Below are 17,500 nucleotides of genomic sequence, written 5' to 3'. Positions count from 1 at the left end.
TTTTTTCTTTACCCTAATTATTTCCTATTGTCTTCCTAAAAACAGCTTCACAGATTTGATGGGTTTGTGACTAAGCACACTGATGTGAAAGGCAGTGGCTTTGTGTGGGGAATGTTGGCTGGTGTTGGTGCTCCTATAGAGTTGTTGTTTTTTTCTCCTGGACTTTTGTTTCCCTTTTGGCCCCAGCGCCGAACAGGGCATTGAGTTTCTGAATTTCGGGCCAAGAACGTTTCTCCCTGACACCGTCTTCATTTATCTCATAAAGTGACCATGGTAAAAATATATTTTTTCCCTCTACAAGGACAAAACAAGATACGGGTGCTATATATATATGTATTACATTGTCTGACATTGTCTAATAGAGGGCGATCACTGCTAGGATGCTGGCTAACGTGCAGGTCTGGACACAACCTGGACCCCCAAACACACAAACAGAAACACACACAAAAGAAGGCCGGAGAGGGCAGACCCTTTTTTTTTCCCAATCCCTGTCCAAGAACAGACTGGTTTTGGGCTTTGCGGTAACCAGTTCAGACACAATTAGACGGCTTTGTACGACAAAAAAGGGGAGATCCTGTATCCTCCTCTCAGGAACGTGTCTAAACTAGTAGATATCCTCCAAATCCTCCAATTTTTTTTTAAAAAGTGTGTCAAGTCACACAGAAATGCGGTGAGTAGTATGCTGGTTTCCTTGGCGTCTTCTCCTTTCTGGGTTAAATGGATGTTGAGGTTTACGGAAGACGCTGGTGAACAGAGCGGTGTGTCCCTAAGCACTGGGCTTAACGAGGTGTTACCTGACAATCTAATTAAGTGAACACCAAAGAAACACAGGCTCCACCAGCGCTGCTCTGCCAGATAGGGCGACGCACCGAACGGGACAAAAGAATACACAGAAAATATTAATGGTTAATCGAACCTGGGAATTGCTTCGGGGAGGGGGGGGGGGGGGGGGGGGGGGGGTGAGAAACAACAAACTGAAATTGGAAAATAGAAAGATGGTGTTTATATACATGAGATGTTTAACTAAGGCTTTTGTCTTATTTTCGTTTCAACTGTTCAGCTGAGGCACAACAGAGGATTGTTTCGCTACGCATGCTTCAGTGGTGTCGGGGGAAGGCCAGTACCTGGAAACAGGGAAGAGGAATTTGTCAGCTACTTAATCTTGAGAAACGCATGCTTTGGTCAGCAAGTACACATTTATTAAAATAAAATAAATAACCCGTGGACCTTACTCTAAAGGTAATCCTGTTTTTATTTTATTTTGTCCTTTCTGCAACGCCTTTACACCTGCATGGACCTAAGTCCCATCACATGTTTTTGGGGGGTTCTGTTGTGCTGTTGCTTAGCAACATAAGGCTGGCGCGCTGATTGGCCAGGCACACGGAGCGCCACTGAGTTTCAGGTCAAACCGCGTCACTTCATACTCTTAACACGTTGTGTCCCCAGACAACTCTTTTGACAGCCTCTTTTCTGGAGGCCAAACCCTCACTAACACTCGGACACGATAGACCCTCACGTTCGGTTAGCCGTGATCCCTGGCCACAGGAAAATGTAATAACAATAATAACAGACAACAGCGCTCCTAGGCTTGCCAGTGCTGGCAGCGAGTCTTAAGTCATGGCTTTACCAAAGCAGTGTGTCAAGAGGAGAGCCAAGAACCAGCATGCCCGGTCAGTTTGTGGTCCAACACTGACATGGTCCCTGGGACGGATAAGTGGTCTGGGCCAGGGATGGGCCACCCCGCCTCTGATGGAATGCGTGCAGGGAGATCAGCATAGAGAAGGTCTCTCTCTCTCTCTCTCTCGCTCTCGCTCTCTCTCTCTCACTCTGTCCCCCTAACATCCCCAAGAAAAATTAAGGGTCCAGTCAACACACTTAATTGCCTCAGATTGCTCTGACATTAATTATTAACAATCATCCATTATAATGTCTGTTCGCGTTATCCCAGAGAGCGCAGAGAAGAGGGCGAAGGGAGGCAAGACTGAGGGCGATAGAGCAAGACAGAGAGCGAGGGGGAGAGATAGAGGGTGACCGGGATGAGATAGCAATGGAGAGACAGCCATGGAGTCCTGTTAGCCAAGCGTTGCAAAGATCCTATTACTGGCCAGGTTTGCTCCCACATGCAGACTATATCACTTATTGATTTCTGAGAAAAGTCAATGCACCTTCTCAGTAAATATGGCCACTGGTAAGTCCATGAAGGTTGGAGCCCCCCCTGTTGAATATGTTGTCGTAAAAAGGGTCTGGTGGTCTCATCTTCTTCAAGGCCTGTCCAGTCCCCCCGACATACAAAAATACTATTACTGTTTCACAATGATGCTCCGAATTTTTTAAAGTTACGAACCAGCCGAGCTAAATCATTCATGTGACTCTGACCTAGAGAATGGAAACATTTGTGTCCTCCTAAGTTACTGGTATGACATATCAACTAAAACAACAGCAACATTCTCATCATATCAGTATACGCTGTCTGTTTAGAGGTATGTAAGATTATCAATGTATACTTTTTTTTATGTAGAAATATATTTTGTGTGACCATAAAATTCCCTTAACTGTCCCTTAAAAAGTTGGACCTCTTGGCCCTCTTCTGAGAAAATATGGAAATGCATTCTTGGAATCGAGCCCTTCAATAATCAACCAGAGGAGGAAGAAAAGCAGACAATATCTCCCATGCTGGCTCTCCCAGCCCAAGTCTCCTATATTTTTATCTTAATTCGATCTTTTTCAGCTGCCACATTCAGAGCCACACTAAGAGGGCAGCAGTCCATAAAATAATAAGGCTATTGACGCAAAATAAACCAAAGCATACTTTTAAACTCCAAGATAGGTAGACACACAAACACAGACACACATGCGAGCACACACAAACGGGACACACACATAACCAAAAATTGCATAGTTTACACATAAATCTATGGATTGGATTGGATTGGATTCACTTTATTGTCATTGTGCAGAGTACAACGAAATGAGGTATGGGTATTCTTACTGCTAATGTACCCAGCCTGCATGTATGGCGCCCACGGGGAGAGGTATACATACGTTCATCCCATAGATAAGCCATAATAATAAAACTCCTACAGTATGTTCAGGGCAAAATATTTTGTTGAAATGCAGGCATCCTCCCATGCCGAACCCTGGCTATGCAGAGCAACAACAGGCCGTGCTTGCGCTCCAGTCGTGATGCCTAACCCACTTAATGTTCAGTGCGGTGTCCAATGTGTATCTGCTGGGTAATTCCTGATTCACATGTAATGCACCACGATGCTTCCAACGGGTCAATGTGCCGAGGCACAATCAGGCGGTAGAAACACAGTAACTGTATTGATCTTGTAGCCCTGCGCTCCGATAAAACTATTTCATGAATTCCAATGAGGTCGCTTTGCCTGCAAAAGGGACAGAAATATAATCGCTACACCAAGGCAGAAATGTGCCATTGTGTGTTCATTGTGTGGGTGTTTGGGTGTTGCGTTAAGATGTGGGTGTGGGTGTGGGTATACGGTGTTTTCGCATGCATGTCTGGCTAGGTGTGATATGACTGAGGTGATTTGGGCGACAATATAGATGGTTGCATTCGACGTTTCCTCATTTTATGTACAGTTTTGCCTTACTGACCACCCTTAACATCAATAAGTTGATCGTAACTTTTTATTACATTACAATATATTTATTCATAGTATCGGCCTAAATGATAATATAAATCCTAAACATTTATCAATACTTGTTATTGATCGATAATCCATAACAGTTATCATTACGGCTACAAAAGTATTGGAAATATACTACTGTATACTATTCAAAAGGGATAGAGAGAGTTTTTTAGTCATCCCAGACCTCTGACCACTAATAGTCAGTGGTCCAAAGTCCTTGTCCTCTTAATCCTGCCCTTCAAATCCAGTCATTATGTTTAATAGAAACATGCCGTGGTTCAGGCACTAGTGTTTAGTTTAGTTTGAATGAACCGAATCCAAGAAAACTAAACATGAAAAGGACTACAATAACCCAAAGTCTGCACAGGGCCAAACCGCCCACCACTCAATTAGTCCATGGCTGGGAAGACATGGACCGCGGTGTGCCTGATCACAGGGCTGTGGTGCTGAGGGGGGGCTGGGAGAGGGTTGGAGGGAGGGCCAACCGGTCCTAGTTCAGCACCAGCCAGGCCCATCTGCTCGTCACCTGGCCCTGGCACGCGGGAGACTGGGTAATGACAGGGAAAGATCGGCATCAGTGGGCAAGAGCGGAGCGGTAATTACTGACTGGAATCCATGCAGAAACAACACATCTGGAATCCATGAGTCAAAATGCGGAGCGCTGTACGGCAATCGCCTTGAACCGAGATTCGTCATATCTGTCGATCGTTACGCCAGCCCAGGGGATGAAAAATGTGGAATCCACATTCTAATCCTCATGTGTTTTTTCCGAAACACTAATGCTAGTTTAATCAGTAGAAAAATAGTCAAAAACCAACTTTTCCCCGACGCAGCAAGATATGGCCGAATATGATAAAGTCGGGCACTCTAGCACTCCTCACTCTAACTCTGTCCCCTGCTCTAGCATTCCTCTCACATTTCCCCCTGAACCTCCATTACTGACATCAATTATATCTTGCATTTTAAGAGAGGCAGTCTTACTGAAACTGATATTTTCCCCAGCGGCCGTACATTTATAGGGGCCAGAGGCTAGTTTAGCATTTAGTCGAATCTTATGGCTGCAGCAGGCGACGGGAGATGACCCCTTAATGACTCGCTAATAAAAGTCTGCATCGCTATATGATTAACATTCAGCGCCTTGAAAAATAACGCGGGGAGCTCTCTTCGGCAGCCCCCCATTTGCTCTCACTCGATGAGAAATAAACCGTCTGCTAGAGTTAATGAAATCTTTCAGTGGGTCTTCAGACAGGGGGGGCCCTTCCGTTTACGGGGCCCGAGTGGAGAGCAGAAGTGGGCAGCCTTCGGACCAAGCCTCTGTCTCGCATCGTTGACCACTTTGAAACCACCCCTGAACTCCACCCCCCCCCCCCCCATCCCCCACACCGACTGCACAGAATGAAGCCATCACCCCGTGGAGTCCCTGCTTCCCTTTCTCCAAACCTTCCCGCTTACCTCAAATTAAGGTTGCAGTAATTAAATTGATAAAAAGTCATGGCAATATGCCGCATGGCCCCCCAACCGGAGTTCATATGCCACACAGTAGTGGAGAGCCGTGAAGTTACAGCTTTGATGTGGCATTCTTTATTATTGAAAATAATTGGATTCTTTCCCCAACCACCACCCCTACCGCCACCACCAGCACAGCCACCACCCCCCTTCTCTTTCTCTGTCTCCCATGCCTACCCTATTGCCAGCGCTCACACTGGGCATGCTCAGTTAATCAGCATCGCGCCACGCCAGGGCTGGTGACGAGCGCTTGCTCCGTCTAGGGGGCTGGGGGGGGGGGGGGGGGGGGGGGGGGGAAGGGGGAGAGTGTGGGTCGTTTTCCAGCAAGCCGCGGCGGCGCGCGACGAGAGACGCATCACAACCGCGTGGGTCTGGTCTGGGGAGGTTTGCGGCCAGGTTGTGGTGTGGCGTCTGCCAATGAGAGAGCAGCCTCCAAAAAGGCCTCGTAGGGCGGGGGGGGGGGTTGGCCCAGCTTAAGAAGAGAGCTTCTCTGGCCGGGCGGGCAGCTGGCCTGTCTGGGCCGCGGAAAGGCTGATAATCAGCAGAAAGAAAAGCCCCTGATGGTTGCTCTGCCTTCCATGGCTGCTCACTGTTTCACACGGCTCACTTAGAATGTCAAACCAGCACTTCCATGACCGCTATGCCTCCCCCCCCCCCCCACTATCCCCCTCACCCTCCTCTCCCCCCCCGCCCCTCAACCTCCTCACCCTCCCCCTGGATGTGCTACTTAACGTCCGTCAATATGGACTTTTTTTTTTCAATCGTTCCTGCAAATTTTTTTCAATGCCGTTTATTTTGCGGCGGAATTTTTCGCTTTGCCTTTAGGATGTCACCGTCTATCGACCATGCACTCACGCTGCGTTTGGGCCTCTTCCAGTAAACAAACAAGATGTCTGCCCTCCCACCCTCCCACCCTCCCTCCTTACCCAGTTCTGTCTGTGCCTTTTAGGCCCGGTGCTGCCAGGGCTGACACACACACACCCAGAGCAGCCCTATTTCGGGGAGAGCTCTGCCGTGGCAGCCTAATGGTGTTTAGCAGCTTGCGTCTTCCCCTTGACAAAGGCACCGCCAAAGCAAATCATTTGTGTCGTCAAAGACACAGCAAATTAACAGTCTCATTTTACTGACAGTATTAAGTGGAGCTCAGACACACCGTGAGACAGGGCCAATGGTATTTAGACGGATCTTGGATATTTATACATGCAGAGCTACCATATATTTTTGGCATTTTCTCATTGAGGGGCCCACTGAAAATATTGCAATCATCATCAGTCATCCAGTGGTTACGTTAGGGTAGGGTATGTATGTGGGTGTGGCGACCGTGAAGCCGAGCCAGATCCAGCCCGAACAAAACGAAAAAGCTAAACTTACAAACTCTCCTAAGCCATTTGAGAATGTTGTAGCCAAAGTGGCAGGACCGAATTATCACAGCTGGGTCTTGGCTCCATGATTTGGTGCATTGTCCTCGGAAAGATCAAGAAAACAAATTAAAGCTAATTATGACTGTTTGTTTGTGTGTCTGTGTGTGTGTGTGTGTGTGTGTGTGTGTGTGTGTGTGTGTGTGTGTGTGTGTGTGTGTGTGTGTGTGTGTGTGTGTGTGTGTGTCTTTGCACAGGTACATCCAAGGAGCTTCGTCTCCAAAGGACATGGTGATCATAGTCGATGTGTGAGTATCCTCCTCCCCTGCCAACGCCCTCTGTCTGGGGTCACTTCCCTTACCTTCGTCCTTCTCTTACAGGGCCGCTAGTGCCCCCTGTTGGTGTGTGTCGGTGTGGCCTCAGATCCAATGCTGTTCCCCTTCCTAACTGCCTACTGTCTGTCTGTCTGTTGCCCTGATGTAAATTAGTAAAAGGGGATAAAACAGTAGTACATCATCAATGTATTTAATGACATGTGTATGTCTATGAATGATGTAGGATCAGGCTACATGGTGTGAAGGTTAAAGCTAACATCCAATATGTGTCCTTGTTTGTATGTGCTTTGATTGAAAGAGATTGATACAACTACATTAAAATTATTGAGATAGAAGTAAATTTGTATTCTTAATTATCTCGTTATCATGTGTTTGAGTGTGTGTGTGTGTGTGTGTGTGTGTATTTGTTTGTGTGTGTGTGTGCGTTTGTGCATGTATGTATGCGTGTGCGTGTCTACTTGTGTGCGTGCGTCTGTTCGCCCCTCTGTGTGTGTGCGTGCGTGTGTATATGTGTGTGCGTCTGTTTGCCCTTCTGTGTGTGTGCATGTGTGTGTGTGTGCATGTGTACGTGGGTGTGCGTCTGTTTACTTATGTGTGTGCGTTTGCGTGTGTATGTGTGCGTGTTCGTGTGTGTGTGTGATGTATGATGTGCGTCCGCCCTCAGGAGTGGCAGTGTGAGCGGCCTCACTCTGAAGCTGATGAAGGCGTCTGTGATGGAGATGCTGGAGACTCTGACTGACGACGACTACGTGAACGTGGCCAGCGTGAGTCGCCCGGTGCATCTATAAACATGTATATTGTGTTGTGTACATACAGATGCATTCATCTACATATATATATACTGTATACATTGTGTATGTATGTACAGAAAACACTGATGCACTCTGCCGAGCGTCAGCAACAACAACACAAAATATAATTATTGTTTTGAATACCAATGTTAATCACATATTTAGGTTGTAGTATTTATTTAGCTTCATGCCCTGTAGAAACATTGCATCTTCAGCTAGGAGATGTAGCAATATGTACATCTGTGCATGTGCAGAAATGCACAGCCCCCTATTGTGTTAACGGAATTGTGGCAGTTTGTATTCAAATTGTCTATTAGTAACTCCCTCACTCAGACACACCATAACTCTTTATTTTTCTTTCACTTATATGCAAACACACACACACACACATTCGTACAGAGCAAATGATTTGCTAGCCCTATTTGGAGACTTGCTTAGGTAATCCCCCATAATCCATTGCTTTTAGGCAGTGTATGGCTCTAAATCCTGGCTCTAAAAGCAACGAATTGGTTGTGTTAATCTGGGTCGGAACACCAGGGTAAACTCCTTCAGAGTAATGGCTTACAGAGACACACAATGAGATATACGGCAATATAGTTTGCTAGCTGGTTACCGTCGCAATGATCTACCGCAACAATAGCTAAGGTCTGAGCTGTAATTTACAGGTCAATTTTTGCTGTAGTTTGTGGCCTTATTTAAAAATAAAGTATATGTCTGGAGGTTATTGTATAGAACATGCAAATGCGACGAAACTCGCCTGCCGTTGAATTAAAGGCCCCTGTGGAAATCCTTTCTTCTCCCACGCCAACACTAAGTACGCCGACAAAACAGCGTTTCCGATCCAAATTATACATTTTCATTTCCATCTGTGACAATCTCGACACGCAACTGCAACTTTTCTTCTTGCCTATTTTACACGATGCATTCGAAAACCCGGAGAGATGATGAAGATTGAAGATGACCTTCAAATCGACACAAATGTTGTTTTGTCGGCGACACAATGAGACAGAATGTCTAACACACACTGAATATATATTTAGATGAGTACAATTCTGCACCACATCCATACACAGTTCACAGAGACCATTATTGTAAAGTACATACAAGTAAATGCAACATATATGCATTGTGGGACAAAATATGACAAATGAACAAACCCACATCCAGACGCAGATTCCACACTGTCTTAGGCTAATGTGGTGTATGAGATGAGACAGGCTATATTACCTTGGCAGACTTCCTGTTCCAGGCTCTGCCATGGCATTTGAGCTACACCTGTTCTTTGTGTGCAGTGTTGTAATTAGCACTGTTTACTGCCAGGCTCAGAGGCAAAGGGCAGTGCCCATCTGCACACAACCGCACACCACGCATGCATACACACACAGCCACACATACTGTGTGTAGAAATAAAGACAGCAGGGTACACAGCAGCCATGGGGAAGCATAGAGAACATAAAGAAAAACTGAATGAACAAATACAGAAAAGTACGATCTAACGATTTAACAGAATAAGGTTGTGTGAGACGGCACACGGTTTTGGGAGTGATGCGTCTGTGTGTGTTTGTGTTTCCCCCTAGTTCAGCGAAAAGGCAGAGGCCCTGGTTCCCTGCTTCAAGAACCTGGTCCAAGCCAACATCCGCAACAAAAAGATCTTCAAGGAGGCGGTCTTTCACATGCAGGCCAAAGGAACCACGGACTACAAGTCTGGCTTCACCTTCGCCTTCGAGCAGCTCCTCAACGTAAGCGCGGGCGTACTTTAGGGGGCTGGGGGTCCACGACGTCTAGGTTGCACAAATGAGTTCAGGCGAGGTTTTTATTAAATCCGCCTGTGGTGGGAGAGGAGTGAAAGCATCTCCTCTCTCAACACAATGCCACTCATCTGATGGGCGGACGTCACGTTGGCGGCGGTTACGTCTCGCCCCGGACTAGGTGCTCAAGGGCCGGCACATCGCCGTGACGACTGAGTCACGACTCATGAAGACTGAGTCACGACTCGGGGGGACGGAGTGGGAAGGAGGCCGGAAGGAGGGGGGGGGGGGGGGGGGGGGCGAGGGGGGGGGGCTTCACAGGTGGTGCCGTCTCGGGCGCAGCTACTCCGAGGCACGCGGCGCTCCTAATGGCTGCTGATGGGATGATTGATGAGCGGAGGCCAGAGGAGGGTGGATCAGCCGCAGGACACTTTATATTCCACCGGTGGGCTGGGGAGGCACAGAGCCAAGTCGTGGCAGCCCCCCCCCCCCCCCCCCCTCACACCCCCAGCTCCCCTCCCTCCCTCTCTCCCTCCATGGCTCAGCCAACGTGGTAAATGTATAAAGCCGTTTTTAATGGCCGTCTGCAGTCTGCCCAGCCTCCCGGCCCCTTGATTGCTAGCAGAATAATGGAGAAAAAATAAATTATCAAAAGGCAGCTTTTTCTTTTTTTTTGGGGGGGGGGGGGGGGGGGGGGGGGCCTTATTTATCTTTATTAGAATCTTGTCAAAGTGACGTGCCGCTGGCCTGCATATCAATGGCAGCTGTCGGGGAGGCAGGCACAGGGGGCTGCGGGGGACGGGTGGGTGGGGTGGGGCTGTGAGGGGGGATGGATGGATGGATGGATGGATGGATGGATGGATGGATGGAGGGGGGGCGGGTGGAGCGATGGAGCCTGCAGCCGCCCCCTGTCGTCGGAGCTGAATGCTTTCCGCCGCCGCCTCCCCCGTGCTGGCGTGCGGCGGTGAAACCTCCTCTGAGTTCCCCGCGCGGCGACGCAGCGCCGAGCGGGGGCTTCCAGCGCGGACTCGCCGCCGGAGAACCGACTCTGTACTTTCCCTCCTTTCTCTTTTCACTCTCTACCCTCCCCTCTCTCCCCTCTCTCCCCTCTCTCCCCCCCAGGAGACCACCGCCCCCAGGGCCTTCTGCAACAAGATGATCATGATGTTCACCGACGGAGGGGAGGACCGCGCCCAAGACATCTTTGAGAAGTACAACTGGCCCAACAAAACGGTGAGGGCCGCAGTGACACCCTCCTCCCTCAATCCGGCCACTCTCCTCCCCGGACAGACTGACTGACACACGTGCGCGCATTCCCCCAAGCCCTCTCTCTCTCTCTCTCTCTCTCTCTCTCTCTCTCTCTCTCTCTCTCTCTCTCTCTCTCTCTCACCTCTCTCTCTCTCTCTCTCTCTCTCTCTCTCTCTCTCTCTCTCTCTCTCTCTCTCTCTCTCTCTCCCCACTCTCTCTCTCTCTCTCTCTCTCTCTCTCTCTCTCACCCACTCTCTCTCTCTCTCTCTCTCTCTCTCTCTCTCTCTCTCTCTCTCACCCACTCTCTCTCTCTCTCTCTCTCTCTCTCTCTCTCTCACCCACTCTCTCTCTCTCACCACTCTCTCTCTCTCTCTCTCTCTCTCGGTCTGTCACTTTGTTCCGCTGACAATGTCGACCATTGTTGAGGCTGTCAGAAACGCCAGCCTTCACATCTGTGTGCATAATGTCCAAGATGGCTTCCTCCATTCAGGTCTTTATACAGCGGCCCTTTAGACATTGGATGGATGTCTTAGCCACGCTTCAAGCCAACTCTCTGCTGTCCACCACCATTAGCATTTATAGCTATGCTACACATATATATATATATATATATATATATATATGTATACATATATAGCTTATTTCATTCATTAGGGGCGTTGGGTGCTGTTCCAGCCCATCGCAAAGTGTTTTAGCCCTGTTTGATACGGATTGTCATAGCCATTAGCATGTAGCTCCCTCATGGCGGCGCCTGTCATTTAGCGGTAATCTGCTGTCTGACAACTCTCTCACACTGTCTGTGCGCGAGCTAGCAGCTTACAAAGCGACCGGGGAGCCGGCGAGCCCTTGTGTCTGCATTAGATGGATATTCGGGATTTGTCCATTATTGTCACACAACACTGAACTCATTAATGTCCAGGAGGAGCCTCATCTGAAGCTGTTGTTGCTCAGCCTCTCTGACGAGGGCCCTCCAGGCGTAGCCCAGATCTGTCTCTCTCTGTCTCTGTCTCTCCCTGTGTCTGTGTCTCTCTCTCTGTCCCTGTCTAGGAAACTGTCTCTGTCTCTGTCACTCTCCCTCTCTATCTGTCTCTGTCCCCCTGTCTCCGTCTCTCCTTCTCTGTCTCTGTCCGTCTGTCTGTCTCTGTGTCTCTCGCTCTCTCTCTGTGCGACCCGTATCTCACTTGTTGCTCCTGTCTTTCTCCTTCCAGGTGCGTGTGTTTACCTTCTCTGTTGGACAGCACAACTATGACGTCACCCCTTTGCAGTGGATCGCTTGTGCAAACAAAGGTGATCGACTTTAGTGTGTGTGTGTGTGTGTGTGTGTGTGTGTGTGTGTGTGTGTGTGTGTGTGTGTGTGTGTGTGTGTGTGTGTGTGTGTGTGTGTGTGTGTGTGTGTTCAGATGTTTGAATGGGTCCCACACTGTGTTTTGTAACCTTGTAAACACAGTGTGTTTTTTGTGCATGGGGCATCCTCCCATCTAACCCTATACCACTTGTCTAGTGCCTAACTGCTGAGGCACTTGAATTGACATCCTATTATCACCCTGCCATAATTATTAACCCTACGGCCCCCCTAGTGGTGTGTCTGACACATACCGGCCCCACATCAACCCCTATCTAAACAGACAGTGGGCTTTCTAGTGACAAAAACTAAAAAACCCCAAACTACAAACCGTCCGCTTCCAAGTGTCTGTTGGCGGCTCCCAGCACTCAGCCGTTAAGCCGGCCGCCATTGCTCTGAAGTACCGCCCCAGAAGTCGGTATTAATTAGCCGCCGGAGCCTGGCGGCCGGGTGATTTCCAGGCTGGGAAACGGGAGGGGGGGATTAGGAGTCCGTAGCGCAGCGGCTGTGATGATAACCCCGCCACGGACAGCGCTGCCAGGAGGAGACAATGGCGTCAGCCGGGCAGCGGCCTCAGCGGAGCGGTCCCCCGGCCTTAAGATGCTTATTACATGCTAGCAGTATCAGGAGCACCCAGGGCCCCACCCAGGGACCACTGTGTGCTATCACTAGCACACAGGGGTCCCCACGCCAGGGCTCGGACCCCTTCAACCGTGACATCAACACGGATTAGAACAACAACGTGATACACAGTCGTACACAGACACACACACACAGACAAACAGGGGTATACACACACAGGGGCACACATGCACACACAGGTAAACACACACAAGTGTACACACACACACACACACACACACACACACACACTCACACACAGGTGTACACAAACACATAAGTGTACACCCACACACACACACAGATGTACACACACACACACACACAGGTGTGTACACACACACACACAGATACAGGTGTACACACACACACACACACACACACACACACACACAGGTGTACACACACACAGACACACAAACACATACACACGTAGCGTTGTGCTTTTGTCTGGCTTGTGTGTTCCACATATTTCACGCTCTCTCCTCAATCCATCTCTGACATTTAGCTGTGGGGGACAAGGAGTCTAAATCAAATGAAAAGAGACACACGTTTTGAAATAGGAGGCAGCTTTGAAATTAAATTTTCTTTGGGTCTCAAGTATTCACAATAAAGTGTCCAGTATCCGGTGGAAAGGGTCAGTGTTATTCTAATTTCTTAATTAAATAATTAGAACACTAATGACCTCAATCCCCAATCAAATGTTTACCCTTTTTTATGAACTAATTTAAATCAAAATGGCCACTTACATTAATCAGAACCTATTGATTTGCGATTACTTGGAGGGCTTTGCCGGTTTGCCAGGACCCTCAATTAATTGTTGATCTGGTCTATGTTCGAGATGTAACTCTGCCATGATTTTGGTTCAACTCAAAGCCCTCAATGTTTAGCAGCCCTAGAGCTGTATCTGCCCTGGCCAGGTCGTTTTCTCCAATAGTGCAAAAACTGCACACATCAAAGTCTCCAAATCGGTGAGGAAGCGCAGTGGCGTGTACACACAGAATCTAAACCTGTGGACTGGCTCGTTTGTGGGCACCATTGGCTCGCCAAACGCCCAATTTCAGAAAGTGCATTCACGTGAGGTGAAGAAAAACCATGGCTGATTTACATCTGGTCATTGTCGAAATCCTTTAATCCATTTACATATAAGCTTATAATCGTTCAGACTCATGTCCTCATTATCAACATTAAACAAGCTTTTAAAAGTACCTTTGAAATTGCTCAATCATTACCCAGCGCTACCTACCTCATCTAAGACCACTATCAACGAACAGAAACCCAGTGTTGAACGCTAGACATCTACCCTTGCAATACAAATGAGTACTATGACATTGTGTCGCAAGCTATAATTACGTAAGGGATGATGTATAGAACGCCAGTCATTATCGGGAAAATAAGCCCAGACAGGGCGAACAGGACACCGACGCGCAGCGGATGTGTCTTGCTTCGCCCTGAAGGGGCTTATTTTCGGTAATGACCGGCGACGTTTTATACATTATCCCGCTTATTACACGGCTACTTGCCAAAACGAAAAAATACCTTCACATGGTGTGTCTTTTTACAATTTATTTGTTACCAGCATTCGTAGTGTTGATCAGCAGAGAAATAGTCCGCCAAAGACGTTGATGTCGCTTAGCAACTGAAGATGCTGGGGTTGACAAGTTACCGGACTACTTGTGGAGTGATACCAAAGACGTCATTAGAGGCAAAAAATCCTTTGTTTTCTTTGTCAGCAGTCAATTATACTTCTAAATTAACTTAGAATTATATTTGATAATTCACCGCTGGAAGTTGTGAAGGGCCAATGCAAGTGAACGGAGCGTTCCACGGCATTGAGAAGACCCGTGTGATAATCACTTATATTTATCTACACCCACTGACTTGTGCTTACCTATTCTTTAGTTTATGAATGTACGATATATTTGTGTGTTTGTGTGTGTGTGTGTGTGTACGTGTTTGTGTGTGTGTGTACGTGTCTACATCTGAATGCCTGCGTGTCTCAACAAGCAAATGAGTAAGTTCTTGCCGTAATGAAGGCCGTCTCAGCCTCTAAACAGGGCCTCCGTCTCGGCCTCCTATCAGGGCCTCCGTCCCGGCGTCCGTTCCCCAGCCCTTGGTATAAACACAGTGCCATCGACCCGGCTGCTCGCCCTCCCTCCCTCCCCAATCAGCGGGGGCGCTCGGGGCTCGGCGTCCTCTCAACCTGCCGCCCACGTCGTCGTCGAGGGCGACCGGGGGCGTGCATGTAGATGAGAAGTCCCTCGGCTGACAGCCCGCTGGGGGAGGAGCCAGCGTCGGCTGCTCCACCCGTTAGCGGTGGAGCCCCTCCCCCCACCCGCCCGGTCGGCTACCTGGGGGCTGACATTTAACGTTCTTCTCATTTCCATTTCAGGCTACTACTTTGAAATTCCTTCCATCGGCGCCATTCGAATCAACACCCAGGTAAGAGGCCGAGCGCGCACGTACAGCGCTGCGCGCACGTACGATGATGTGCACGTTTAACGATGTGCTCGTATAATGAGCGAACCTGGAAGTTCATTCTAGGTTCATCATGCTATGTTCAGCACCGTCCACGTATATTCTTTTGATGGTGATCCTGCTGATGGGGAGGGATACGGCTGTAAATGTCCCCGAACCAGGGTACACGGGGAAACGTTTTGGGACGTGGCTTTAGATTGAGAGATTACAATAAGAAATGTCCCACTTGGGAAGCTCCACCCCTTGTTTCATCCTTCATCCATACATTTCTCCCAACCACTTCCCCCAGCATCTCACACACACAGACACACAGACACACAGACACACACACACACACACACACACACACACACACACACACACACACACACACACACACACACACACACACACACACACACACACACACACACACACGCACACACACACACACACACACAAAGCGTCTCTTGGCACACAGTAGGCCCTGCCGTCTCTCTTTTCGCTTGAGGTGTTACCAGTTTTCAAGGGCCCCATGGGATAACCTCATTCCAGCTGCAGAAATGGACTAGGTTGCTGCAGGCTGTGAGAGGTTGGTACACCCACCCCCACCCTCAGCCACCCATGTCCTACAGAGGCCCCGGAATAGACTGTCAGCTGTTCCATTAACTCTGGCATATTTATAATCCAAGACCTGCCACTTACTCTTGTAGGTATTCTATAGGTGCCAGTACTCTGCCGTTACATTTAAGACATATTCTAGACATCTGGGTGTCTGGGCGATGTTATAAAGCTCCACTGCTATTCGGCAGTCTCCTTCTGTTGTCCCAACTGACAACATGATTATATAGAAAATATAGTGTCATAATAAAAATAAACAAGATAGATGTCCTATCATTATATGTGGCTGGCCTCTATGGAGTCGGTGGGGGAGATTTAGTGTGGAAGATGTTTTTATACCGCCGCTGTGCGCGCCTCCATAAAGCTAACTCCCAATCCGGGTCACGGCACCAATGTTCCGGTGCTCAGACCTGCCCAGTGGGGTGTGAGCGGCGGCTGGCCCGGGATCAAGAGTCCAACGCTATCACCGCTAAGCCTGATTATTACCTTCTTAAGGCTTTGGACTGAGGGTCGCTTCGACCTGCTCCTGTAGAAGCAGGGCTTGTTTCAACACGGCATAGAGGTGGAACATCGCTGTGTCTCCTCGGCGTGCGACGGGACGGAGTACCCCTGATTGTTTCGGCCGCTGTGTTGGCGGGCCGATCCGTTCCGCTCTGACCTAGATGCAGGTGTTATGGGACGGCAGCCGAGCCAGGATACAGAGGGAGCAGTGGCGCTGTAGCTGACTGCCCCACAATGCATCCTGGGTGATTGTCCTGAGAAACATTTAGGAGCTTGAATTATTTTCTTGGAATGAGAGCTGTGACTGAACCCAGGTTGGGGGTTGGGGGAGGGAGGGGGGGGGGGGGGGGGATATTACAGATACACAAGCGTGTAATTAATGTATAGAGTGTAACGGCTGGAATCCGCCATGCCTCTCTGCGGTCCCCATCAGCCTCACAGCTCCGCTTCCTGACTTTTATGTTGTGTAGGCCGTGCGAGCGGGGCGGAACATTTTCCCCCGCATCCCGCGAAAAGGTCTGGCTGTCATTGTCCTGATGGAATATCTCCCTGTGGCGTATTAAAGCGGACTCTTAGCCTGCTAATAATAGAATAGGTTACGCCTGTCTGCACCTCGGAGTTGAGGCGATCAATAACAACCGGTCAAAAGCGCAACGCTGGAATAGCAGCATGTGTTCCCGCAGCACGACTGTTTTGGATGTGAAGGGAAATGCATAGAAGGACGTGTCAAGGGGTCAGACTATGACAACGGCTTACTTTCCGTGGCAAAACCGATGAATGTAGTGACACGTTTATTGTAGAGCCGCGTAGGTGGCTGTACAATCAAGACACTTGGCTGTACGAAGTAGTATTTGTCTGTAAAGGTTTTAAATCAACACTGCAGAGACTGGCCACTATAGAAATACACAATAAGCTATTACCACGAATCATGCTGCTTTAACATAGCAGGACTGCTGGATCAGAGGTTCTGCTGTAACATAGCAGGACTGCTGGATCAGAGGTTCTGCTGTAACATAGCAGGACTGCTGGGTCCTAGATTACGCTGTGTGTAACACATCAACTGCCAGCAAGGCACGGAAAACTGTTCCAAGGAATCGAGCACAAATTATTTTAAGGATGCCCTAAAAAAGCATCTGATCCAGACAGCGCAATCAGTCTCCTTTCTGGCTGGCCGTTATGGGAGCGGTTTTGGGCGCGGCCTCCTCATGGCTTTGTGTTTGCCTTGCTGGTGATGTGGGGGGGGGGGGGGGGGGGGCTGGGCGCGGGGGTGGGGGGGGGAATCACGCATTCAATAGTTTTGCCAATAGCATATCATCAGGAAT

General features: G+C 48.8%; 1 protein-coding gene across 3 annotated transcripts in view; it reads left to right on the top strand.

Moving 5' to 3' along the window:
• The window catches only part of cacna2d2a (calcium channel, voltage-dependent, alpha 2/delta subunit 2a), a 131,365-nt gene that overhangs the window by 97,926 nt on the left and 15,939 nt on the right, over window positions 1–17,500 (top strand). For all 3 annotated transcript variants that reach the window (XM_030375627.1, XM_030375629.1, XM_030375628.1), the window contains 6 exons: window positions 6,772–6,822; window positions 7,514–7,613; window positions 9,218–9,379; window positions 10,511–10,621; window positions 11,845–11,923; window positions 14,992–15,041. In XM_030375627.1, coding sequence (XP_030231487.1) covers window positions 6,772–6,822; window positions 7,514–7,613; window positions 9,218–9,379; window positions 10,511–10,621; window positions 11,845–11,923; window positions 14,992–15,041 — 553 coding nt within the window. The remainder of the gene's footprint in view (window positions 1–6,771; window positions 6,823–7,513; window positions 7,614–9,217; window positions 9,380–10,510; window positions 10,622–11,844; window positions 11,924–14,991; window positions 15,042–17,500) is intronic.

This window comes from Gadus morhua, chromosome 13 (genome assembly GCF_902167405.1).
Source record: "Gadus morhua chromosome 13, gadMor3.0, whole genome shotgun sequence".
Taxonomy (NCBI): Eukaryota; Metazoa; Chordata; class Actinopteri; order Gadiformes; family Gadidae; genus Gadus; species Gadus morhua.
Note: the sequence above shows the minus strand (reverse complement) of the source record. Positions and strands in the feature narration are given on the sequence as shown.